We start from the raw sequence: 25,596 nt of genomic DNA, 5'->3' as shown, positions 1-25,596 counted from the left end.
GAAGTGGTTCCCTTCTGGCACTTCTGATTAAAGAACAGAAAGTCTCTGGGGCACCTGAGTGGCTCAGTTGGTTAAGCATTCAACTCTTGATTTCAGCTCTGGTCGTGATCTCAGGGTAGTGAGATCGAGCCCCACATCAAGCTCCGTGCTGTGTGTAGAGTCTGCTTAATGCTCTCTCCCAGGGTGCTTAGGTGGTGCAATCAGTTGAGCATCCAACTCTTGATTTTGGCTGAGGTCATGATCTCAGCGTTGTGAGATCAAGCCCCGCATGGAGCCCCGTGTTGGGCTCTGGGTCAGTGGGGAGCCTGCTTCTTTCCCTCTGCCCACTCATCCCCCACCAAAAAAAAAAAAAGTCTCAGTTCCAACTCAATCAGCTATAACACTTCTCTGATGTATTTTGACTGAGATTTGGATTGAAATGTTTTCTTATACATTGCGGTAAACTACACATCACAAAAATTTATCATCCTAACCATTTTTACTACAGACAGTTCTGTGGTATTAAATACATTCATACTTTTGTGCAACTGTCACCACCATCTATCTCTATAAACCCTTTTTCATCTTGTAAAATTAAAACTCTTACTCATTAAACAATAACTCCCATTCCACTCCCTCAGCCTCTGGCAACTACCACTCTACTTTCTGTCTTTATGAGTCCAACTACTCTAAGTATCTCATATAAGTAGAGTCATATAGTATCTGTCTTTTTGTGCCTGGCTTATTTCACTTAGCATAATGTCTTCAATGTTCCTCTGCATTATATCATGTGTCAAAACTTCCTTCCTTTTTAAGGCTGAGCAATATTCCACTGTGTGGATAGGCCACATTTTCTTTACCCATTTATCCACTGACAGACACTTGGGTTGCTTCCATGTTTCAGCTATTGTGAGTAATGCTGCTACGAACATGGGTGTGCACGTATCTCACTGAGATCCTGCTTTCAATTCTTTTGAGTATATACCCAGAAGTGGAATTACTGGATTATATGGTAATTCCATTTTTACTTTTTTGAGGAAAAGCCACAGTTTTCCATTCCAGCCACACCATTTTGCATTCCCACCAGCAGTGTATAAGCATTCCAGTATCTCTATATTCTCTCCAACTCTTGTTTTCTGGTGTTTTGTTTGTTGTTGTTGTTTTTATATAGCAGACATCCTACTGGGGATGAGGGAATATCTCATTGTAGTTTTTGATTTGCATTTCCCTAATGAGTGATGATGAACATTTTTTCACATGCTTGTTTACCGTCTGTATATCTCCCTTAGAAAAAAGTCCATTCAAATCCTGTGCCCATTTTTGAGTCAGGTTGTTTCTCTTTGCTGTTGTTTTTAGAAGTTCTCTATTTGGTTTGAATTATAATTATAGAGATATTATTTGCAAATACTTCCTCTAATTCTGCCTTTTTACTCTATGGATAGTATCTGTTGATGTACAAAATTTAAAAATTTTCACAAAGTCCAATTTGTTCATTTTTTTTGTTGCTGTACCATATCCAAGAAATCATTGCCAAATCCAGTGTCATGAAGCCTATGCCCATGTTTTCTTCTAAGAATTTTATTGTTGTAGGTCTTGTATTTAGTTCCTTGACCCATTTGAGTTAATTTTTATATGTATTATTAGATAAGGATCCAATTTCATTCATTTGCATGTGGAAATCCAGTTTTCCTATGCTAGTCATTGAAAAGACTGAATGTCCCATTGAATGGTGTTAGCATTCTTGTCAAAAGTCATTTGACCAATATAAATAATAGTGAAAGGGAATATAAGGGAAGGGAGAAGAAATGTGTGGGAAATATCAGAAAGGGAGACAGAACATAGAGACTCCTAACTCTGGAAACAAACTAGGGGTAGTGGAAGGGGAGGAGGGCGGGGGGTGGGGGTGAATGGGTGACGGGCACTGAGGGGGGCACTTGAGGGGATGAGCACTGGGTGTTATTCTGTATGTTGGCAAATTGAACACCAATAAAAAATAAAGTCATTTGACCATATATATAAAGATTATTCTTGGGGTCTCTATTCTAATCTGTTGGTCTATATGTCTATCTTTATATGCCAGTAACACACTGTTTTGGTTGCTGTATCTTTGTAGTAAGTTATGAAATAAGGAAATGTGAGTCCTGCAATTTTGTTCTTTTTCAAGATTGTTTTAGTTCTTTGGGGGCACTGAGACTCCACATGAATTTTAAGAGGAGTTTTCCTATTTCTGCAAAAAAATATCATTAGGATTTTGATAGGGACTGCTTTGAATCTGTAAATCCTTCTGGATAGCATTAACATTTTAACAATTTTAACTCTTCCAACTCATAAACATAGGATATACTTCCATTTGTTTGTTTTTTTCTTTAATTACTTTCAGTAATGATTTGTAGCTTTCATTGTACAAGTCTTTCATTTCCTTGGTTAATTCCTAGAGTATTTTGCTCTTTTTTTCTGCTATTGTAAATGGAATGTTTTTGTAATTTCCTTTCCAGAGTGCTGTTTGTATATGAAAATGAACTGATCCATGTATTGTTGTATCCTGCTACTTTGATAAATTCATTTATTCTATTGGGTGCAATATTTATGGCTTTCTGTATATAAGATCATATTATCTGCAAACAGATAATTTTAATTCTTCCTTTCTAATCTGAATGTCTTTTATTCCTTTTCTTGTCAATCTTGCTATGGCTAGAACTTCCGGTTCTATGTTGAATAGAAGGGGTGTAAGTGGGCATCTTTGCCTTATTCCTGATCTTAGAAGAAAAGCTTTCAGTCTTTCACTATTATGATGTTCGCTTTATGTTTTTCATATATGACCATGTGAAGGTAGTTTACTTCTATTCCTAGTCGCAGAGTGTTTTTTTTTTTTTTATCATGAAAGAGTGTTGATTGCCAAATACTTTTTCTGCGTCACTTGAGATGATTGTATGTTTTTTTTCCCCCTTCATTCTGTGATTGAGTTTTGTGTGTTGAACCACCCTTGCATTCCAAGAACCTGCTTGGTGTCATGGTGTTAAATCCCTAATGCGCTGCTGAGTTGTGTCGCTAATATTTTGTTGAAGATTTTTGCATCAGTGTTCATAAAGAATATTGTCTGCAGTTTTCTTTTATTGTAATGTCTTTGTCTGGTTCTGATATCAGAGTAAAGCTGGCCTCACAGAATGAGATGGGAAGTGTTCTCTCTTCTTTTTTGGGGAAAGCTTGAGAATGATTGTAATTAGTTCTTTAAATGTTTGGTAAAATTCACCACTGAAGCCATCAAATCTAGGGCTTTTTATAGTTGAGAAATTTTTTTTTAAGATTTACTTATTTATTTGAGAGAGAGTGTGCATGTGTGTGTGTGAGTGCCAGGAGGGACAGAGAGCGAGACAAGCAGACTCCTGCCAGGTGGGGAATCGATGCAGGGCTCAACCACGGAACCCTGAGATCATGACCCATGCTGAAACCAAGAGTCAGATGCTCAACTGACTGAGTCACCCAGGCACCTCTTTGTTGGAAGAGTTTTTATTACTGATTTAATCTCCTTAGTATTCATAGGTCTACCAAAATTTTCCACTTCTTCTTGATTTAGTCTTGGTTGATTTTGTGTTTCTAGGAATCTGTCCATTTCATGCAAGTTATCCAATTCTTTGGTGTATAATTGTTCATTGTACTCTCTCATAATCCTTTTTATTTTTATAGAATCAGTGATAGAGTACCCACTTTCAATTCATTTTAGTTATGAGTCTTCTTTTTTTCTTAGTTTATCTAGCTAAAGTTTTGTCCATTGTGTTCTTTTCAAAGAATCAACTTTTGATTTCATTGATTTTCTCTATTTTTTAAATTCTCTTATTTCTCTCTATTCTAATCTTTATTTTTTCCTTTTCTAGCTTTGGTTTTAGATTCTTTTCCTAGTTCTTTAAATTGTAAATTTAGGTTTTTAAGTTTGATGTCTTTCTTATCTTTTTTTTTAAGATTTTATTTATTTATTAATGAGAGACACACGGGGGCGGGGGTGGCGGGGGGAGAATGGCAGAGACACAGGCAGAATGAGAAGCATGCTCCATGCAGGGAGCCTGACATGGGACTAAATCCCAGGTCTCCAGGATCACGCCCTGTGCTGAAGGTGGCACTAGACCAGAGCCACCCAGGCTGCCCATCTTTCTTATCTTTTAATTAAGTATTTGTGACTGTAAATTCCTCCTAGTACTACTTCTGTTGCATCCTGTAGGTTTGTAGCATCATATATGATGCTCTCATTTTTTCATTCATCTCTAAGTATTTTCTAATTTCTCTTGTGATTTCTTTGTTAATCTATTGGTTGCTTAAGAATGTGTTATTTACAGGGCACCCGGGTGGCTCAGTTAATTAAACACCTGACTCTTGATTTTGGCTCAGGTCATGATCTTGGGGTTGTGAGACTATGTGCTGTGTCAGGCTCTGTATTCAGCATAGAGTCTGCTTGAAATTCTCTCTCCCTCTCCCTCTGTCCTTCCCCCTGCACTCTCTCTAAAAATAGATAAAATCTTTAAAGAATATGTTATTTACTTTCCACAACTTGTTTTTTTCTAGTTTTCCTTCTGTTATTGCCTTCTAGCTTCAACTCATTGTGGTCAGAAAAGATACGTTGTATGATATCTATCTTTTTAAATTAATTGAGATAATCTATGGCCTAACATATAACCTATCCTGAAAAATGTCCAATGGCACTTGAGAAGAATGTGCATTGCTCTTGTTGTTTGTGTTCTAATTGGTTAATTGTGTTATTTAATTCCTCTATTTCCCTACTTTTCTTCTGCCTGGTTGTTTTTCCATTATTAAAAGGGTACTGAAATTTCCGACTATTACTGTAGAACTCTCTTGTCTTTATTCTGTCAGTTTTTGCTTCAGAGAACTATATATTTTATGCTTCAGATATTTTTATGGTCTGTCATTAGGTGCATTAAATATTTACACTATCTTCTCATATTGAAACTTTTATTAATACACAGTGTCCTTTGTCTCCTGTAGCTTTTTTAAAATTTAAAGCCTATTTTGTTTGATACTTGTATTGTAACCCCTGCTCTCTTTGCATAGAATTTCTTTTTCCATCCTTTCACCTTCAATGGGTGTCTCTGGATCTCAAGTGAATCTCTTATAGATAGCATATCTTTAGATCACGTGTTCTTATCCATTCTGCTGATCTCTATCTTTTGATTGGAGAATTTAGTCTATTTGCATTTAAAATAATTACCAATGAGGGACTTCTACATTGTACTTTTTGCTTACTATATGTCATATGACTTTTGCCCCTCATATCCTGCAATACTGTTTTCTTTATATTGATTGTCATGAAAGGTTTAAATTCCTTTCTCATTTGCTTTTTTGTATATTCTATAGGTATTTTCTTTGTGGTTACAATGGGAATTACATTTAACATCCTAAGGTTCTAACACTCTAATTTGAATTTTTACCAGCTCAAGTTCAGTAATACACAAAAACTCTCCTCCTTTACAGCTTCATCCCAAACCCTTTCAGTCATCATAAGATTATATCTTTATATGTTATGGGCACCAAAACATAAAATAACAATCTTTTAAATGTATTAGTCTTTTAAATTACATAGAAAACAAGATTTGTAGTTACCAACCAAAGTTACAGTAATACTAGATTTTACACTAATTATTTTTTCTTTAAATGTATTAGTCTTTTAAATCTTGTAAGAAACAAAAAGTGCAGTTACAAACCAGTTACAATAATCTTAGCTTTTATAATTGCTCATGTCTTTACTTTTATTGAGATCTTTATTTCTCCATACAGCTTCAAGGTACTGTCTAGTGTCCTTTCATTTCACCTTGCAGAACTCCCTTGAGCATTTCTTGAAGGGTATGTCTAGTGGTCATGAACTCCCTTGGGTTTTGTCAATCTGGGGAATTTTTAATATCTCCCTCACTTTTGAAGGACAGTTTTGCTGAAAAAAAGGATTCTTAGCTGACAGGGTTTTGTTTTTTTTTTTTAAGATTTTATTTCTTTATTCATGAGAGATACAGAGATAGAGATAGAGATAGCTAAAGACAGAGATAGAGATAGATAGAGATAGAGATAGAGATAGAGATAGACAGAGAGAGAGAGAGAGAGAGGCAGAGACACATAGAGGGAGAAGCAGGCTCCATACAGGGAGCCTGATGTGGGACTCAATCCTGGGTCTCCAGGACCGGGCCCTGGACTGAGGGTGGCGCTAAACCGCTGAGCCACCCTGGCTGCCCTGACAGGGTTTTTATTTTCCCTTTAAACACTCAGAATATACAGGCCCAGTGTCTTGTGGCCTCCAAAGTTTCTGATGGGAAATCTGCTGACAATCTTATTGAAAATTCCTTGGATGTGATGATTTACTTTTCTCTTGCTGTTTTCCAGGTTCTCTGTCATTGTCTTTAGAAAGTGGTTATACTGTATCTTGGTGTGGATCTCTTTGAGGTCATGTTACTTGGTGTCTGTCAAACTTCTCCGATGTTTATACTCACATCTTTCACCAAGTTTGGGAAGTTCAGCCAACATTTCTTCAAATATTCTCACTGTCCCTTTCTTTCTCCTTCTGAGCCTCCCACAATGTGCATGTTGTTCTCCTTGATGGTGTCCCACAGGTCCCTTAGACTCCATTCATTTAAAAATATATTTTTTTTCTTTCTGTTCTTCAGATTCAATATTTCAATTGTTGTATCTTCAACTTTGCTTATTCTTTCTTCTACCTGGTAAAATCTGTGGGTGGCAATGTTTTGTGCTAATTGCACTTATTTTCATAGTTATCCCCCTGTGGCAGGTGTTAGTTGGAATAAGAAATGGTGACATGAAATTGTGGAGGTGGCCCTCCATGACTGAAATTCCAGAGGCATCTATTCAGGATCACATGTTTCTAAGCCTCTGCTACCCACCCAACTGAAGCCACATGCTCTCCCTTAATATATGCAGGCTCAACTTCATGCATGAAAATTGGTTCTAAGCCAAACCCACTACTTAGGCCCCAACTGAGCCCTGAACACTTCAGAATAAAGTCTTCCTCACTGTCAGCAAGTCTTGGGGTTTCTGGCTGGTGCTTGGATACCATCTCTGGTATCTGCCACTATGAGTGGCTCCTGGTCCCTTACACTGCTTCTCCTGCCACCAAAGACCAGAGACTTGGCTCTGAGTCCCAGCTAGCAGCTGGCTGACCTCCTGGAAAATCTTCCAGTCTGACCATTCATGTCTGGCTTGGCCCTAGGTGCCTTGGGTCCTTGAGAGTGACAGCCTCTTGCACTAACCAGGAACCATTGTTAACAGATTTCTCTCAGTTCTCCTTCTATAATGTTGGCCTACTTTCCATAAATAGCTGTTGTTCCCTCAGGGAGTAGGCTCAACTCCTGAAGCCTGTCTGCTCCAAGTCTGCCTGGCCCTAGAACTGCAAAGGGGGCAGTTGGTAAGGTATGATAGCAGATGTGTATGAACAGATAGCAGAGCCTAATATCCAAGTGGACTATAACCATAATAACTCTACAATATGTCCAAACTGGAAAAGTTTTTAGAGTGAAAGTGAGCATCATTAATTGTTATGTCAGGAAAATAAAAATAAATTGGGACATTCCTGTGCAAGATGGGTCACATAGTTACATATAAACTATTAGAGAAAGTTAATCATCCATTCTAGCATGCATGTGTGAGACTAATTTCCAAATATCTCAAGAACCTATAAAAAATGCAGCACCATGAACACACATCTAGTGAGAACAATGCAACATCATGACAAATCACATCTCGGTGGGGTAGCAGAGTGAAAAAACAGCCAGACAGACAAAGAGACCAACAGAAGGCATCATCCTCAGGGTCATTAGGAGGGAAAATCATGAAATCACTGTGTATCTTGAAGATACTTTGTTTTCTCTCAAAGGGATTGTGTTTAATTATGGCCAGTTTGGGAATGGATATAATAAAACCAGGAGCACATAAAGTGGGATGCTAGAAACAATGCTGTGGGTTACTGAGAGAAAGCATATCAACAGAGGTAAAGGAACTGTGGAAATGACACGGGGCAGCTGAGTCTACTCCAAGCAAGGGAGATGAAGACATCAGCTCCATTAGGGAAGGTATTCTTTGTCTTAGAGTCCACATGTGTAACCCCAGGATTTAGGACAGTGAATGACAACCAGCAAATGCTCACTGAACATTTGTTCACTGACTGAAAGGATATAGGGTCAGCTTGATATGGAGAATGAGGCTTGGAGGAAAGCAAATCACACGGCCAGCCAGGGGCAGGGTCAGAAATAAAATCCAAACGTCTCAACTTCCAGCCTTACCTCCAGTGTCTGTGGAAGTCAATTAGACAGTCTTTGAGCATTCCTCCTTTATGTTGATCCTCCCACCACCTCTTTGCAAATATAGCCCTCCCTCATCTACCCCATTCTGCCAACTGCCATCACGGGTGCAGGTAATCAGAAGTTCCATAAGACCTTGCCCTGCTCTCTCCAGCAGCAACTTCTTTCTCCTCTGAGCTTTTGGCTGCACGATTGCTGCTATACTGTTTGGCCTCGTCTACCACCTCTTTCTTTCTGTTGTGTGTCTTCCTCAGTGGAAATAGCAGGGCCCTCTATTCTCTCCTTCCTGCATGAACTGGCCCAACTGGGACATTCTGTTAGGTCTGGTATCCAAATACCCCTCTGCAGATACTAGTTGCCCCACTTGGTGTGAGTAGGAGCAACACAGATCTCTCTCTGAGTAATGCAGATGAGTTTGGGTTTCTGAGGGGTGCAAGATATGGGTTTGATAGGGATGTTGTTCCAGGTGAACCAGGGACATGTTTACATGATATAATGCGAATCACATCCCCACGAAGGGAGGGCACATAAACAAATTATGAGCCTGCATTATGGAGTGACTGGGTTAAGAGGTGTCAAATTGTGTGGTACATATATGTCAGTAGCTTCTACCAATAGCTGGGAGAGCCATAAATCCTTCCAATCAGAAAACTAAGTCAAACCATCTCATCAACCTACCTTGGGAATCCTCTATCCCCCTCTCCAACTCCACCCCCAAAGATGGGTTAAGAGGTCTTGATGGGATCCTCTATTACCTGTTTTCTTCTTAACATCTCTTCCAGTTGAGAGGGAAAAGCTTAGACAGCCAGTAGAGGACTCATAGACAAGCTGGTAAGGTGAGTTCACTCCTATGGCTGGAGTGTTCATAGAGGAATCTGGAAAGGAACACAGATTTTTTTTTTAACCAAAAATATAATATGGACTTTTTATTCTAGTAGTGTGGTAGAGTAGATATTTATTTAGATATTCTAAAGTGCCCTGGTTGTTACAAAACAACCAGATCTTGGAAGAAAAATACTTTTTAATGCATGAGCAGGCTCAAAGTAATTAAGGGAAATCATTAAGATTTCTTTCTACAGTACCCCGTCCCCCACGCCACTACAATATCCCTTAAAAGAGAAATGACTCCCTGCTCCCCAGTGCAGGTAACAGGAAGCAACAAGCACAAAAGGCCATGGTATTACTGTGAGGGCAAATGCAGATATATGTGCAAAACTAGGTGGAAAGAATAAACATTGGGCCAACTATTCCCTTATCCAAGGCACAGAAATCAGATGCTTCTTCAACAGATCAATCCCTTGCAGAATCACACTGTCATATGTAGAATCATTTGATATTTGACCACCAATTTAGTACCTGTGGGGCTCCTGGGTAGCTCAGCCACTTAAGCATCTGACTCTTGACTTCAGCTCAGGTCTTGACCTCAGGGTCATGAGTTCAAGCCCTGCATTAGGCTCCATGCTGGGTGTGGAGACTACTTTAAAAAATTAGCACCCCCATCATGAATGGAAAATCTTGATCATACTTACATAAACCACATCAAATCATTTGCTCATTCTTCCCCCCAAACATGGTCATTTCACTGGTTAAGCATGAAATTGTTAGGAAATGTCAGGCACTGTGAATGTTTATCACAGGTCAACCAAATTCATAAAGAAAATGGCAAACTTCACCTCTTAAATAGGCAAAGACTATAACCAAAAACTGGATACTGGATAATGCACACACACGAACAATACCCTTTGCTAGTGACCCAAAAGTTGAGATCAGAACAACTTTCAGTACTTTCTAACTTAGCAGAAATGAACTAACAACAACCAATACTGGTAAAGATGGGATGAAACTGGTCAACTATCCTGGTGTAGACAAAATCCATCTAGAAAACAGTATTTAGCAAGAGCTGTAAAAAAAAGCAAAAGTCATGCAAAATAAGTCAACAGGGTTTGAATCTTCTTTTTAATGCCCTGTGAGAGCTAATTCAAGTCCTTCTAGGATCAAATACCTTTCCAAAAGAAATGGATCACTCCTTCATTTGCACTTTGTTGGTTAGGTACCCACCACCACCACCACCCCACACTAGGCTGGTTTATTTTATTATTTTTTTAAGATTTTATTTATTCATTCATGAGAGACACACACACAGAGAGGCAGAGACATAGGCAGAGGGAGAAGCTGGTTCCCTGCGGGGAGCCCGATGTGGGACTACATCCCAGGACCCCAGGATCACACCCTGGGCTGAAGGCAGATGCTCAGCCGCTGAGCCACCCCAGCGTCCCTCTAGGCTGGTTTAAAGAGAGCGACTGGAACAGACATGCCAACAAGTGAGAGCTTCCCTAGGGAGTGTGCTGGCATACTCTGCTGATGCAGCAGGATGCAGAAATCATCAAAGCCTCTCCAGAGTTCAGCTTAGCTCTCTGCAAATTCTCCTCCACTTAGATTGACCACAACCCACAAGGCACACAGCAAGTTACTGTATCACAGGTGAAAGCCTGTGATCCTGCAAGAATACTCAAACACCTTATGAAGTGAAATGCTAATGGTGACAACCATTTCCTCTTATAGGTGAGGGGACACTATATTCAGGTAGGAGAGCACCATGGGAAGGTGTGAGGGTGAGCAGTTGGGCCAGGTGGGACGTTCCTATTCCTGCAACAGACCATCAGGCAGTGCGCCCCTCCAAATGAAATGGATCTCTAAGCTCTAGGCAGAACACAAAGTGCAGGAATCCAAGTATGCTGGTAACCATCTGTGTAAATAGTTACAGCAGAGTTAGAGAGCCTGTGTTAATAGGGCATAGCTGACCCTAAACAGAATGGGCACAGAGGAAATTCCCATAAAACAAAGACCTCCAGTAGTTCATGGTAAATAGTGGGGGGGAGGGTGGGGGGGAGGGGAAACCCACTGGAACTTGATATGAGAGAAGAAAAACAAATTCAATGCTCAAAAAACAAACCAATTAAAAAATGAGCAGAAGACATGAACAGACATTTCTCCAAAGACACCTAGATGGCCAACAGATACATGAAAAGATGCTCAACATCACTTATCATCAGGGAAATGCAAATCAAAATCATGATGAGATACCACCTAACACCATTTAGAATGGCTAAAATCAACAACACAGGAAACAACAGGTGTTGGCGAGGATGTAGAGAAAAAGGAACACTTGTGCACTATACACTTATCATGATGAGCACTGAGTAATGTACAGAATTGCTGAATCACCATATTGTACACCTGAAACTAATAGAGCACTCAATCACAGCAGAATAGGTTAAAAATAGCAGAAAAAATTTAAAAACTAATAAAGTGTAATAAAAGGAAAAAGAAAAAAGCATACTAAGATTGAGGCTCAAAAAAGGAATGAGAAAACAAAAGTTATCCAAATAGGGGCACCACGGTGGCTCAGTTGGTTAAGTGTCCGACTCTTGATTTGGACTCAGGTCATGATCTCAGGATCATGACATAAAGCCCACGTTGGGCTCTGCTCTGAGCATGGATCAATTTGGGATTTTCTCTCCTCCACTCCTTTTGCCCCTCTCCCCACTCACATACACTCTCAAAAAAAGTTATCAAAATAACTTTCTTTTACCTTGTATTCAACAAAAATTTGTTGGTATTGTAAACATGCACTAATTCTTTTTTTTTTTTTAAGATTTTATTTATTTATTCATGAGAGACACAGAGAGAGAGGTGCAGAGACACAGGCAGAGGGAGAAGCAGGCTCCATGCAGGGAGCCGGATGCGAGACTTGATCCTGTCCCGCAAGATCATGCTCTGAGATAAAGGCAGACGCTCAACCGCTGAGCCACCCAGGGGTCCCATCACACACACTAATTCTTAAAAGCAATAAAAATGACGGTCATTTTTGTGAGGTGGGGTGATTTTCTTTTTTCCTGAATGGTTGTACAAGAGCGATAAAACAGGAGTTCCTTCATATTGCCTTTGCAAAAGCATCCAAGGGCTTTAGCTGCTTTGCTTTTTAACCCTTTGATACCCAAACCATCCTTTCTCCATAAAGTCACTGCTCCAGACAATTTTCCTGTCTCCAGTAGCTGACTAGTTTTGCTCCACTGAGCCATCATCAGAGGCTCTGCGTGGGAACTGAGGAGCTTTTCAACATTATTTCTACTGGCTTCATGAAATTCCACATTTTTCCCCCAAGGATGGCAATTTTATTGTGTAATTTATTTGTACTGAACATGTATATTATCAGATGTTTAACCTCTGACCATCAAGGGAAGCCTGACAAACATCCAGTGGACATGGAGAGATGCTAGTGGGAATGGATTTTACAAATGAGGGTGAGTGGTTAGGAGATAAAATTTTTTACATTTCCCCACAAAACCGCCTACCAGTGAGGATGAGTTTTAGCCATTCAAAACGAACACAGGTGACCTTTGAACAACATGGATTTGAACTATGTGGGTCCACTTATACGTGAATTTTTTCTGATAAATACAGTAAGTACTGTAAATGTATTTTCTCTTGGGATTTTCTTAATAACATCCTCTTTTCTCTAGCTTATGTTAATGTAAGAACACAGTATAGCACATATACGTACAAAGTACGTGTTAACCAACTGTTGATGTTATCCGTAAGGCTTCTGGTCAACAGGAGGCTATTAGTAGTTAAGTTTTGGCAGAGTCGGAAGTTACATGTGGATCTTCAACTGCTTGGGCGGTCAGCACATGTTGTGCAAGGGTCAACTGTACTTATATCTATCACACTCAAGAGATACATTAGATACAACTGAATCACCATTGTCTTCCAGACCCCCTCCCCCCACCCCTCTCCAGAGCTCACGTCTCCAACTTTGCATCTGGCATTTCCCTTCATGCTTTTTTACTTGCACTCTGCATAATGTACTCATAAGCAATATATTACTTGTGTTTTTTAGAATTTTATTTAAGTAGTATTATACCAAATGTATCCTTCTAGAATTTGCTTTTATTTGCTTAACACTATTTTTTGAGATTTATCTATATTGATATGTGTGTTTTAGTGCTTGTTTCATTTTGTATTTTTTTCCTTTTTAATTGAAGTACAGTTGAGATTCAATATTAGTTTCAGAAGTGCAATATAGTGAGCCCACGTTTGTGTACATTACAAAATGCTCATCACAGGGGTGTTTTGCCTGCTGACTTGGTGGAGTGCATGACTCTTGAGCTTGAGGTCATGAGTTCGAGCCCCACGTTCGGTGTGAATATTACTTAAAAAAATATGTTGGGGCACCTGGGTGGCTCAGCGGTTGAGCCTCTGCCTTTGGCTCAGGTGGTGATCCTGGCGTCCTAGGACCTAGTCTCATATCAGGCTTCCCGCAGGGAGCTTGCTTCTCCTCTGCCTATGTCTCTGCCTCTCTTTGTGGCTCTAATGAATAAATAAATAAATAAAATCTTTAAAAAATATATTTTAAAAAATGCTCATCACAATAAGTGTAGTCACCATATAAAGTTGTTACAATGGTGTAATCTATAGTCCCTATACTGTACAAGTGCTTGATTTTTACTTCTCACTATGTTCCATTGTCTAAACAGACTATAAATCATATTTCTCCTGTTGAAGGACATTTAGGTTGCTTCCAATTTTATTTCCCTTTGCCGTTCTAAACAGTGCTACAATAAACATTCTGGGACAACTTGTACCTGTGTGCCACATGTGCCTCTCAAGTGTGGCCAGGGGCCTGCTGTGAACCCACACCAGGCCATGATCAGATGAGCATGGAAATTAAGAGTAAACATTTAGAAAACTCTGTGGAAATTTGACATTCCTGTGACATCATATTTTTGAAAAGATTGGCAATTTTATACACTGGTCCTTCACCACAGATAGTTTGAAAGGCACAGCTGTAGGGAATGACCTAGAAGAGAAATTGCTGGGTTGTAAGATGCTAGAACATCTCCCGTCTTGCAGATACCATCAAACTGCTCTGCAGGGTAACTGCACCACCTTATATACTTACCTGCAGCATTTGAGGATCTCTGTTGCTCCAGGATCTTTCTGTTTGAGAACCCACCTCAACTCTTAGGGATGTCAAATGTTTAAAATGGGGATTTGACTCTCTATCTTGCATTCTTATTGACACTATTTGAACTTCCACCTAAGGGCTGAAGCTTGGGTACCCACCTTTCCCAAACTGTCCAACACTCTGACCACTTCTCCCAATTGTGCCAATCAGGTAGTCAAAAGCCATCTCCTTGGCATTGAGGTGGAGGAGCTGGCTGGCCTCCACAAAACGCCTTGTGATGTCCAGGGGATTGGCACCTAAAAAGAATCATTGAAGTAACTCATTTTTTTCCTGGTGCAGGGCTAATGCTTCCAGAAAAGGATCTCTGTAAATACCCCAGGAAATTAGGGTAGAGGGAAGACCCACTCCTAGGGTAAGCAAGTATGAGGGTCTTCCTCATGGAAGGGTCTCAAACTCTGAAGACTTGTCAGGTGGCATTTTGCTCTCTGCCCCCCCCCCTTCTCTCTTCCTACCCATAGGCCAGGGTACTGATGCCATTAGCATCTAAAATAACATCTAGAAGGCTCTAGAAGCATCTAGAAGGCTCAAGTACTGGTAAGCATCTATCTCTCCTCCTTGATCTTGGGGTTACACCCTTACCATGGATGGTCTTCCTAACCACTAATCGGCCCTCTCAATTTACCTCCCTCTTCATGGGTGCTGCCTCTCTCCACCTCTGCATCATTTCCACAAACTCCACCCTTCAGTACCTCTGGCCTCACACTGTTCTCCAAAGCCTACCTCTTCCAGTCTGGACTCAGCAACATCGGGGAAATGGGAGGAAAACATGGAGAACAGAAGGGGTGAGAGGATGACTCTTGAGAGGGCTATAGGAAGGGGTTTGATTCCTATAGCAGACCCGTGGCTGCCACCTATCCCCAGCATATCCTTATATACCTGTCTGGGGTGGCTGTGGTGGACACACACATCAGTCTGGGCAGATCCTTCCAGGCTCAGAAAAAATGGAGAAGAATCTGGCGAGCCAGGCTTACCAGACACGGACTCCACCATGGCCTTCATCTTCAGGGCGAGCAGCTCTGTCAGCAAGTGAATGGACTGCCGCTGGAATTTGTGCAGGGTCTCCTGGCCAGAGTGCACCAGATAGCCATGGGTGGTGAACTTGGCTGGCCCGGTGGGCAGCAACTGTGGCGGTGGTATTGCTGGTGGTGCTGGCTTCTTCTGGACAGGGACCTGCATGGGGGCTGATTCCATAAGCACTGCGGGGGGAGCTCCAATGCTGATCTCCAGACCCATGATGTCAGATGGGGTAGGCACCATGGGGTCGGCAATAAGCTCCTCCCAAGTGAACTCAAAGATGTTCCTGATGCCCTTAGGTACAGAAATGCCTGCGTTCCGGCAACTGATGAGCAGTTTGGAGATGCGGGCCAGGAGCCTGGGGGCCGAGGCTGTGTATTGCTGGTACAGTTCTCGGTTGCTCTTGATGTCATTCATGTTGCTACAGTATGCATACTGCTAGGTAATACTGTCCATCTCGGACCAGATGGACCTGCAGCTATAGAAAGTCAAAGCCCTTGAGAGGTGAATGAGAGTGACAGTTCTTACCTAAGGTGAAGCCTTGGAGACAGACAATATGGAAGTGCTGAAATGGCCTTTACAGGTCATTGAACCAGCGGGTCCTATCCAGGAAGGATAAGGAAATAACTGATGGCTCCTCATACAGTAGGGCAAAGAGATGTCCCTCCTCTTCCCTTTTATTCCCCAAGACAGGATCAGATAAGCCCACATTAGTGGGTGAGTTTGGGAAGGGCCTTTGGAATGACTGGATTCCAGAAATGGTTTCAGGGACAGTTATACAATTTGAGACCTCTTGGAGGAACCCTAGGTGCTGGAGGAGTGGAAAGGATAGGAAAGGAGAAAGGTTCCACTGTACCTTTTATAGTTAGAGACCTGAGGGTGGAAGATCTGCTTGTGGTCTATTAATAAAAACCTGCAAAAACAAAAACAAAAAACATTTTATTGGCTCTCTGGAGGAAGGTGATGTGGAAGTTCCAGGTGGCAATGCAAGGATGGGCATACAATTATTCAACATGAACATCCAAGGGCAGACAGAAAAGAATGAGGAGAATAAATTTTCTCAATTCAATGATTAATATTTGCCACATTTCATCAAATCAAGTTTTGATGTAATTGGTTATAAGATATACCATCTTACAAGAAAGAAAAAAATCAATGTAAGATGCCATTGACCGTAAGACATATCACAATTTAAGAGATGTTAAAATGGAAAAAAATGCCTACCTTAAAATCAGTGAACTGTAATAAATATTTTTCCCCATTTAAAAAAAAATTTCCCACTTTAATAGAACTTCTTGAGGGCTCTGAGTCCTCATCAAGTAGACATATATGGGTTAGCAGATCAGCATACTCGTGTCTGGGTCAGCTGAACACCATTAGGTACTGTGGTGGTTTTTAACCTGACATACTTCTAAACTGTGTTTTATTCTTGTCTTCTTAATACATATCAAAAATAGACCACTGGTTGAAGTGAGGGAGTGTGAAGAACAATTTGGTAAACACAAAAATGGCCGGGAAAATCTGCAAATAGACTTGTAGAGTTTTGTAATCAGATCTGAAAGTTTCATTTATCTGATCAAAATGAACCCCAGAAGGACATTCTTCAGTAATATATCAATCTAAAATACATTGGCAATAATGTAAAGTCACTTCTTGATCTTGAATTACACAAAAATGATGATTTATTTCTTTTCATTTCTGCTGGGCTGTGTAAGAACATGAGCCTCTGCAAAAGATGCTCAAGAATCCAGAACACAGGGGTGCCTGGGTGGCTCAGTCAGTTAAGCATCCAACTCTTGGTCTCAACTCAGGTCATGATATCTTGATTCTGGGATTGAGCCCTGTGTCAGGCTCCACTCTCAGTACAGAGTCTGCTTGTCTGCTCCTCCCTTGCTTATGCATGTGTGCATGTTCTCTATCTCAAATAAATAAATAACTTAAAAAAAAAAAAAAGAATCCAGAACACGTAGGAAAGGCTGACCAAGGGAAGCGTAGGGTAGAAGAGGGTGGGGTCCACCCCCATCACCTTTGCTGGCATTTCCATGCAGTGTAGGCCAGTTGCCCTGTTGTGTGCCTTAAATGGCCCCAAAAGCACACTAGTAGTATGCTAGAGGGCCTAGTAACGTCGGCCCTTAGACCAGAGGAAGGACTGCTGGCCCGGCCTGACAATTCTTATTACCACAGCCTTCCAACCGTCAATTCTACCTTCCATCCTGACAATCACTCCCCACAATGTCCATGGTGGTCTTCTCCTGCCAGACAATCCTCATTCTTTCACCTCTCAAAACTGTATCCTTTGGAGCCACCCCAAGTTCACCCCTGGGGTGCACCACCAGCATTTACAGAGCAAGTTAACAGGCACGATCTGCTGTGATCACCCTGGGGTGAGATTATTATCTCTCCCGTGTCACTGATGAGGAATCAGAGGCTTAGGGAGACAGAGCTCCAGGTCAGGTGGGAGTTGCCTATGTGTTGACTCCTGGCACAGAAGCTTTCCAAACACAGTATGATTTCCTCACAGCCCTTAAGCTGCTCCTGCCCATCTATCAGCAATAAAACCTCTAAGGAACAAGAGTTGCACAGAGCAAACCCTTTTGACATCCTGGTTTGCAGATAAGTGGCTTCCCAAGTCTATTTGCCTGCCCCCTGGCATCCCTATTTCTCAGCTTTGGAGACTCAGAAAAATACTTCATATTTAAGATGATAAGTCTGCAAGACAAAGAAACCACTCAGAATCTCAGTCATCTGGGCAACCAGCCAGAAGGATCTGACCCTGACCAAGAAGGGCAGGAATTTTTTTTTTTTTTTTTTTTTTTTTTTTTTTTTTTTTTTTTAGCCAAGGACTCAAATGAAGAGAAGACAAATACAGTCCTTGAAATCTTAACTGGTCTGAGGAAATTCCCCTCATCCCACCCCTACCAGTTCATTTCTTTTGAGGTTAATTTTGAAGAGATGTCTTACAAACAGATAAAGACCTTTTAAAGCAGTTTTATTGAGATATAATTCACATATTATACAGTTTGCGCCTTTTAAAGTGTACAATGGTTTTTAGTATATGCAAAGCTGTGCAACCGATACCACTATCTAATTTTAGACCATTTTCATCACCTCCAAAAGAAATCCATTAGCAGTCACTCCCCAGCCCCCCTTCCTCCTAGGCAACCACTAATCTAGTTTCTCTATAGATTTGCCTGTTCTGGGCATTCCACATAAATGAAATCACACACCATGTTGTCTTTTGTGACTGGCTTCTTTCACTCAGCATGTCTCCAAGGTTCATCCATGTTGAGCATGTATCAGTTAGGTCATTCATTTTTATGGTAGAATAATAACCCATTATGTGGATATACCACAACTTATTGATCCATTCATTATTTGGTTGACATTTTCGTTGCTTCCACTTTGGGGGCATTATGAATAGTAGTACTATGAACATTCATGTACAGGTTTTTGTGTGTACAGATGACCTCACCAAGATCCTCCTGAGCGTACATCTAGGAGTGGAATTGCTGGGTCATATGATGACTCAGTGTTTAACATTTCAAGGGACTGTCAGACTGGTTTCCAAAGTGGCTGTACCATTTTATAGTCCCACCAGCAATATAGGAGAGTTCTAATTCTCCCATGTCCTTGTGAGCACTTGTATGTCTTTTTGATTCTAGAGCCGTTCTAGAGGGTGTGAAATGATATCTCACTGTGATTTTGATTTGCATTTCTCTAATGACTAATGATGGTGAGCATCCTTTTGTGTGTTTATTGACAAATTTATGACTTCTTTGGAGAAAAGTCTGTTTGGATCTAAAAGCTGTTTTTTTTTAAAGAAATGTCATTTAAAATTAAACACTGTCATATATTTATATTTACATTTACATTTAATTATATATAAATATTACAATAATCAACATAAATATTTGTTATATTTATAATTTATATTTACCTGTATTTTAAAAATATTTTTAATTAATTTATTTATTTACTTGGGAGGGGATGGGACAGAGGGAGAGGGAGAGAGAAAACTCAAGCTGACTCCATACTGGGCACAGAGCAGGACACAGGGCCTGATCCCATGATCCCATCATAACCTGAGCCAAAATCAAGAGTCAAACACTTAACACTGCACCACCCAGGTGCCCCAAACTGTATTTATTGCCATATATTTATCTCTTCAAAATTCAGCTAGAGGTGCCCCTGTGCCTAAATCCTACCTATGAGATGAAAGTAGAGTTGCTTGGTAGGGACCTGAGACATGATTTTTAAAGGAGGCTACCTTCATGGACAGAACGCTCATTCTTTCCTCTCAAGCTACTCTCTTTCCTTTCATTTGGAATAGATTTGGCTGCAGCTCCAGTAGCCATTTAGAGCCATGAAATGACCTTGGGGAAGGAAGCTATGCACTAAAAGTGGCTGAGCAGAGTGACAGAGCCTGGGCTCCTGATGATACAGTAGTACCCCCACACTAGCACTTGGCCACCTACTTCCAAACTTATTTTACAGAAGAGAATGAACCCCTTTATTTAGATCTCTGTCCTTAGCAGTCAAGTGTGATTCCTGACTGACCACCAGCCATGCTGAAACACCATCCCACCCTTCGTTCTATGTATCCATTTTTATTCTGTCATTGGTTTTCCATCACTGAGACATGGGCCTTGCCCTCAAACAGCTCAAAGCTTAACAAGCAGGGCAGCCCCGGTGGTGCAGTGGTTTAGTACCACCTGCAGCCTGGGGTGTGATCCTGGGGACCCGGGATCGAGTCCCACGTCAGGCTCCCTGAATGGAGCCTGCCTGTGGAGCCTCTCCCTCTGCCTGTCTCTGCCTCTCTCTCTCTGTGTCTCTCATGAATAAATAAATATTTTAATAATTTAAAAAAAGCTTAACAGGCAGATCAGACTTATAAAATTAACTTATAGACAAATATGATAAGGGTCACACTAGAGAAAAATGTACAAGGGCTGTGAAAACCCAAAGAAAAAGGTCTAATGGAAGTAGAACTGAAGATGGTTATAAAAGATGAGCAGAACTGGGCCACCTGGGTGGCTCAGTGGTTGAGTGTCTGCCTTCAGCTCAGGGTGTGATCCTAGAGTCCTGAGATCGGGTCCCGCATAGGACTCCCTGCATGGAGCCTGCTTCTCCCTCTATGTCTCTGCCTTTCTCTGTGTGTCTCTCATGAATAAATAAATCTTTTTTTTTTTTTAAGATGAGCAGAAGTTGCCATTCTAGGCAAAAGGAAAAGGATGTGCAAGGGAGAAGAGGCATTTAAAGCATGGTGGGCTTAGAGAACTGCAAAACACATCAGTATGACTGGGGTCTGTGGGAAAGTAGCCGATGGAGTTGGAAAAGTGGCCTTAAATCAGATCGCAAAGGGCCTTGTATATCATGCCAAAGAATTCGCAAGTGTTGTATGATCAAATATTCAAATGTATGGTCTCAAATCACTAGTTGTGTGCCATGTGGTAAATCTCTGCAACTGGACAGCAGGGGCCAGGTTTTCTCTCCCTTTTATAGTGTCAATATTACTAAATACAGTGCTGCGAAATACCAGAAACTGAAAAATACTAGTGGCATCAAAGTCACATGAATAGCCTCACAGACCCATGCAGATGGCCATAAGCAAAGTTTCAAGAAACACCTCCCATAAAGAATGGAAAAGATTGCATGAGAAGTTTATAAAGCATATAGAAGATGACAACAGGCCCGGTGCCGCCTTCATTCGATTTGCTGCCTGGTTGTTCTGTCCCAGAGGACAGATACAAGGGGAGAAACACTCAAAGCTACAATGACACGTCAGAGTGCTTTCTGCAAGGGAGAACAGAAGCCCAGAGAAGGCAGCGTGGCTGGGCAGCTAAGAGCTCAGGCAACCTGACTCCGAGCCTGGCATTTGATCTGTGTGAGAATCTCAGGGGCCCTAGTCTCCATCTCCCAGGACAGTGAGGATTAAGTGAGGTGATGCATGTACAGGGTTGGCGCAATGCCTAGCACATCAAGTGCTCGGTGGATGCTAAATAGAAAAAGGAAATTATCTGGAGTGGTCAAAGAAGGTTGTGAAATGGAAATGACAGAAAATGCCCAGAAACAAATTGACTAGCAAACAAGGAGAGGAAGAGCCTTCCAGGTGGTGGGCAGAACACCTGCTCAGGGTGGAGGCTCTAAACTGCCTGGCAATTTTGGAGAATGAGAAGCAGAGCATGATTTGGGTTAGTGTGGGTTGCGGAGGGGCCAAGCACGGGAGGGGCAGTAGGGGTCAGTTGTGAAGCAATGAGCCTGGACCTCATCCTGCAGGTGATGGGAAAGCATGGAAGGAGTGCAAGCAGAGGCGACATCTGTATTCTAGAGTGCTCCTCCCAGAGGCTGCCAGTGCCGTGGGCAGCGGGCGGTGTGAGCAGCCAGGTGCCCTAGGGATTCACCAAGGGGAGGAGCCGCACCTACAGCACTCTGAGTTCTGCCTACAGTGAGGAGGGACTTCCAGCCTTGATGCACCCAGAAGAGTACTTAAAAAGCACAAACACAACAAACTGCCAGGGGTGCAGTGGAGCACAAGTGGAACAGGAGTGAAAAGTGGGAAAATTCTGAACAGGATATAGGAAAAGCAAGTGCACATAATCAGAAGGAAGCTGAGGGGTAAAATTTGGCACAGGTTTTTTTTTTTATTTTTAAAGATTTTATTTATTCATGAGAGACACAGAGAGAAAGGCAGAGACACAGGCAGAGGGAGAAGCAGGGAGCCCGATGTGGGACTCGATCCCAGGACCACGGGATCACGCCCTGAGCCAAAGGCAGACACTCAACTGCTGAGCCACCCAGGGGCCCTTGGGCATAGGTTTAGAAGAAAAGAAAATGGCATCCTTCCTTCCCATTACTGGCACTGACCCAAGAATGTTTTTTAGAAGTGCGTACAGCTGGTGGCTTCTGGGTGGTTTAGTCGGGTAACGGGCTGTCTTTTGGCTCTGCTCAGGATCCCAGGATCCCAAGACAGAGCCCCCTCAGCAGGGAGTCTGCTTCTTCCTCTCCCTCTATCCCTGCCCCTCCCCGCCCTGCTTGTGCACTTCTCTCAAACAAAACAAACAAACAAACAAACAAACAAACTTTTTTTTTTTTTTTTAAGTACATAACAGGGCAGTCCGAGTGGCTCAGTGGTTTAGCACCACCTTCAGCGGGGGCCTAATCCTGGAGACTCGGTATCAAGTCCCGCGTCGGGCTCCCCGCACAGATTTTGCTTCTCCCTCTGTCTGTGCCTCTGCCTGTCTCATGAATAAATAAAATCTTAAAAAAAAAAAAAAGTACATAACAGCACACTCAAAAACAAAATTAAACTTAGCTCTTTCAGGTCATCTGGTCCTGGCTTTCTTTGCTATTATCTCTAGTTTCTGGCTCTCTACGGTTTTAATCAGAAATGCTTTGATAAAGACAGCAGAGCAGATGTCACTGCGTGCCTGCAGTCTGTGAGCAAGCCCAGCTGTAGGCTAGGACAAGCATGAAGGTGAGCCCTCACTCAGCACACCAAAGAAGTGGAGATGAGACTAGGAAATTTAGCAGACACTGCCCTTTCTGTTGCTCAGTATATAAAGCATGTTCTGGACAGATGCTTGAATTCTCTACGCAGATGAGAGGAAGAAAGAAGGTGAGCTAGATAGAGCAATCATCTGAGAGGAAGGGGGGAGGCATTGCTTAAAATTAAACTTAACTGCCTACCACCAAGGAAGGTTTACACAGGAGACTGGAGCCTCAGGGTCACTCACTCCTCATCCTGGAGCAGAATTCACTTGCAAATCACCTGCATCCTCTACATGGGAGATTTATCAAGGCATCAAGGGCCCTTATTAAGGTGGCCCTTATGGTTTCCCAGCAAGGCCCACCAAGAAACATAAAAAAACGATCATCCCTTTGACCCAGTGATCTCACTTCTGAAAGTAATGCCCAGAGGGACAGTTTAAAAGGGGGAGAGAGGTACTTGGATACAGATCTATGCTGGTTGAGTCCAAAAAAAGATGCTTATAGCTTCTTCTTTCCTAATAGTGAAATACTGCAGCCAACCAACAACTGAGGGTTAAATGATGTAGATTTGATGAACTATTAGGCAATTAAAAATTTCTGAGCAACTCAGTTTTAAAGATGTTATTTTAAAAAATGGTATGTTTACACTGATCACACATCCCTTAAATCTTGTGCAAATCCTAACTGGAAGTAGAGATATAGAGCCTTTTCTAAGGTAAAGATGGATCTTGCAAATTATGAGAAAATGCTCAACATCCCTAATTATCAGGGAAATTGAAACCACAATGGGACATCATCTCACACCTGTTAGAATGACCACCAAAAAGATAAGAAATAACAAGTGTTGGAGAGAATGTGGAGAAATTGGAACCGTCACACACCGTTGGTGTGCAGCCACTATGGAAACTAATTTGGAGGTGCCTCAAAAAATTAAAAACAGAATTACTATATAATCCAGGAACTCCACTTCTGGGTATTTATGCAAAGAAAATAAAGCCACTATCTGGAAGAGATATATACACCATGTTCATTTCAGCATTATTTACAATAGCCAAGATATGGAAGCAACCTAAATGTTTATCAATCGATGAGTGAATGGATTGAAAAATGTGATTTTTATATATAATGGAATATTACAGAGCCACAAAAAGGAAATCTTGCCATTTTCAACAGGAATGGACCCTGAGGGCATTATGCTAAGTGAAATAAGTCAAAGACAAATACCATATGATCTCTTATAAGTGGAATCTCAAAAACCCAAAAAACTAAAAAGCCAAGCCCACAGAAACAGAGAACAGATTGGTGGTTGCCAGAGGGAGAGGATGGGGGTGAACAAAATAGGAAAGTGAGGCAAAACTGCAAGATTCCAGTAATAAAATAAACAAGCCATGGGGGTGTCATGTACAGCATGGTGACTACAGTTAATACTGTGTATTGCATATCTGAAAGTTGCTAAGAGAGTAGATCGTAAAAGCTCTCATCACAAGAAAAAAAATTCTCTATGTATGGTGATAGTAACTAGACTTACTGTGGTGATCACTTTGTAATATATACAAACATCAAATCGTTAGATTTTACAAATGAAACTAATCTATGTAAATTAAACCTCAATAAAAAAAATAGTTTTTGGAAGAAAGACAGTAAATCCTGGGTCCGCTGCAAAGACAGCAAAGACTTGTCTTGGACAAGTACTTTTCTTGGACATTCTTGGGACCTGGGAGAACTGGGCTGTGACCAGTGCCTATTTTTGTGTTTCTATTTTTCATAAACAACCTTGAACAACATGTGTGGAGAGGTGTGCAGCAGGGAAAGGGTCACTGAGGGATCAAGTCTCTAAAACTAATGTTCAAGTTCATGGTAATTGCTGATAACCATGAGAAACAGAAATAGAAAATGTACCCCAGTGAAAATATCTGTTACCACCAGGCAAAACTGCCACCAGTTGAGCTTTCAGAGTTAGGAAGAATGTGGCAGTTAGAAATGTGGTGAACTGGGTGATGGGCATTAAGGAGGGCACATGATGAGATGAGCACTGGGTGTTATATGTTGGCAAAATGAATTTAAAGAAAAAAGAAAAAAAGAAACATGGTGGAGAAAGAAGCTATTTAAATTGAGAGTGAAAAAGAAGTAATATTTCTGACTGAACAAACACGCATTTACCATGTATGTGTATATAAATGCAGCCCAGGATTTAAGAAACACGGTAACAGATCAATACTGGGCCAGAGTGACAGGTTTTCACTAAAACACCTTGCTTCATTAATTTTCCAGTTTTTCCAGGCAATAATCTACACCTATCACATCATTCTCCCCCCACTCCCAAACATTAAGCTCGATGTCTAGATCCTACGCTAACAAAATGCCTCACCGAGGCAGCTCACAAGGGCTGGGTGAGAGGCCCAAGGGGTTGATTCATTTTCTCTCAGTTTTCAGCAGGTCAACAAATTCTTTCCGATTATCATCACTTACCTTAGCCATATAGTTTTTTACAGGAACTGCTTGACATATAACTTAGTTCAATTCACTGGCTGAAAAAGAGACTAAACACATATGGCGTGGCTACTCTGTGTTGTACTAACTGTAAAGACCAGTACCCACCCCTGTTCCAAATTCCAAATTCTACTGCCTCATCTCTATGTCACAACAAGGTTAGCTGAAAACCATCTTGCAGGCTGCACTGAGGCTTTAGGAGGAAATAAATGATCCCACAAATCTTTGGTAAATGTATGGCTAAACATAGCAGGAATCTCATGTATATGGATTTAAAGTTTCTCCTTCGGGAAT

At 41.2% G+C, this 25,596-nt stretch overlaps 1 protein-coding gene across 8 annotated transcripts in view; it reads right to left on the bottom strand.

Annotated features, from left to right (window-relative positions):
* The window catches only part of C19H3orf20 (chromosome 19 C3orf20 homolog), a 77,720-nt gene extending 52,124 nt beyond the window's left edge, over window positions 1–25,596 (bottom strand). For 5 of the 8 annotated variants that reach the window (XM_072785007.1, XM_072785010.1, XM_072785011.1 and 2 more), the window contains exons 1-6: window positions 25,282–25,596; window positions 16,181–16,237; window positions 15,282–15,802; window positions 14,409–14,546; window positions 9,038–9,157; window positions 8,265–8,273 (exon numbers count right to left, since the gene is read on the bottom strand). In XM_072785007.1, coding sequence (XP_072641108.1) covers window positions 8,265–8,273; window positions 9,038–9,157; window positions 14,409–14,546; window positions 15,282–15,741 — 727 coding nt within the window. In that variant the 5' untranslated portion in view covers window positions 15,742–15,802; window positions 16,181–16,237; window positions 25,282–25,596. Of the gene's footprint in view, window positions 1–8,264; window positions 8,274–9,037; window positions 9,158–14,408; window positions 14,547–15,281; window positions 15,821–16,180; window positions 16,238–25,281 lie in introns of all 8 variants that reach the window. The other 3 variants (XM_072785008.1, XM_072785012.1, XM_072785009.1) reach the window with 3 other exon arrangements.

Source organism: Canis lupus, chromosome 19 (assembly GCF_048164855.1).
Source record: "Canis lupus baileyi chromosome 19, mCanLup2.hap1, whole genome shotgun sequence".
NCBI classification, from domain to species: Eukaryota; Metazoa; Chordata; class Mammalia; order Carnivora; family Canidae; genus Canis; species Canis lupus.
Note: the sequence above shows the minus strand (reverse complement) of the source record. Positions and strands in the feature narration are given on the sequence as shown.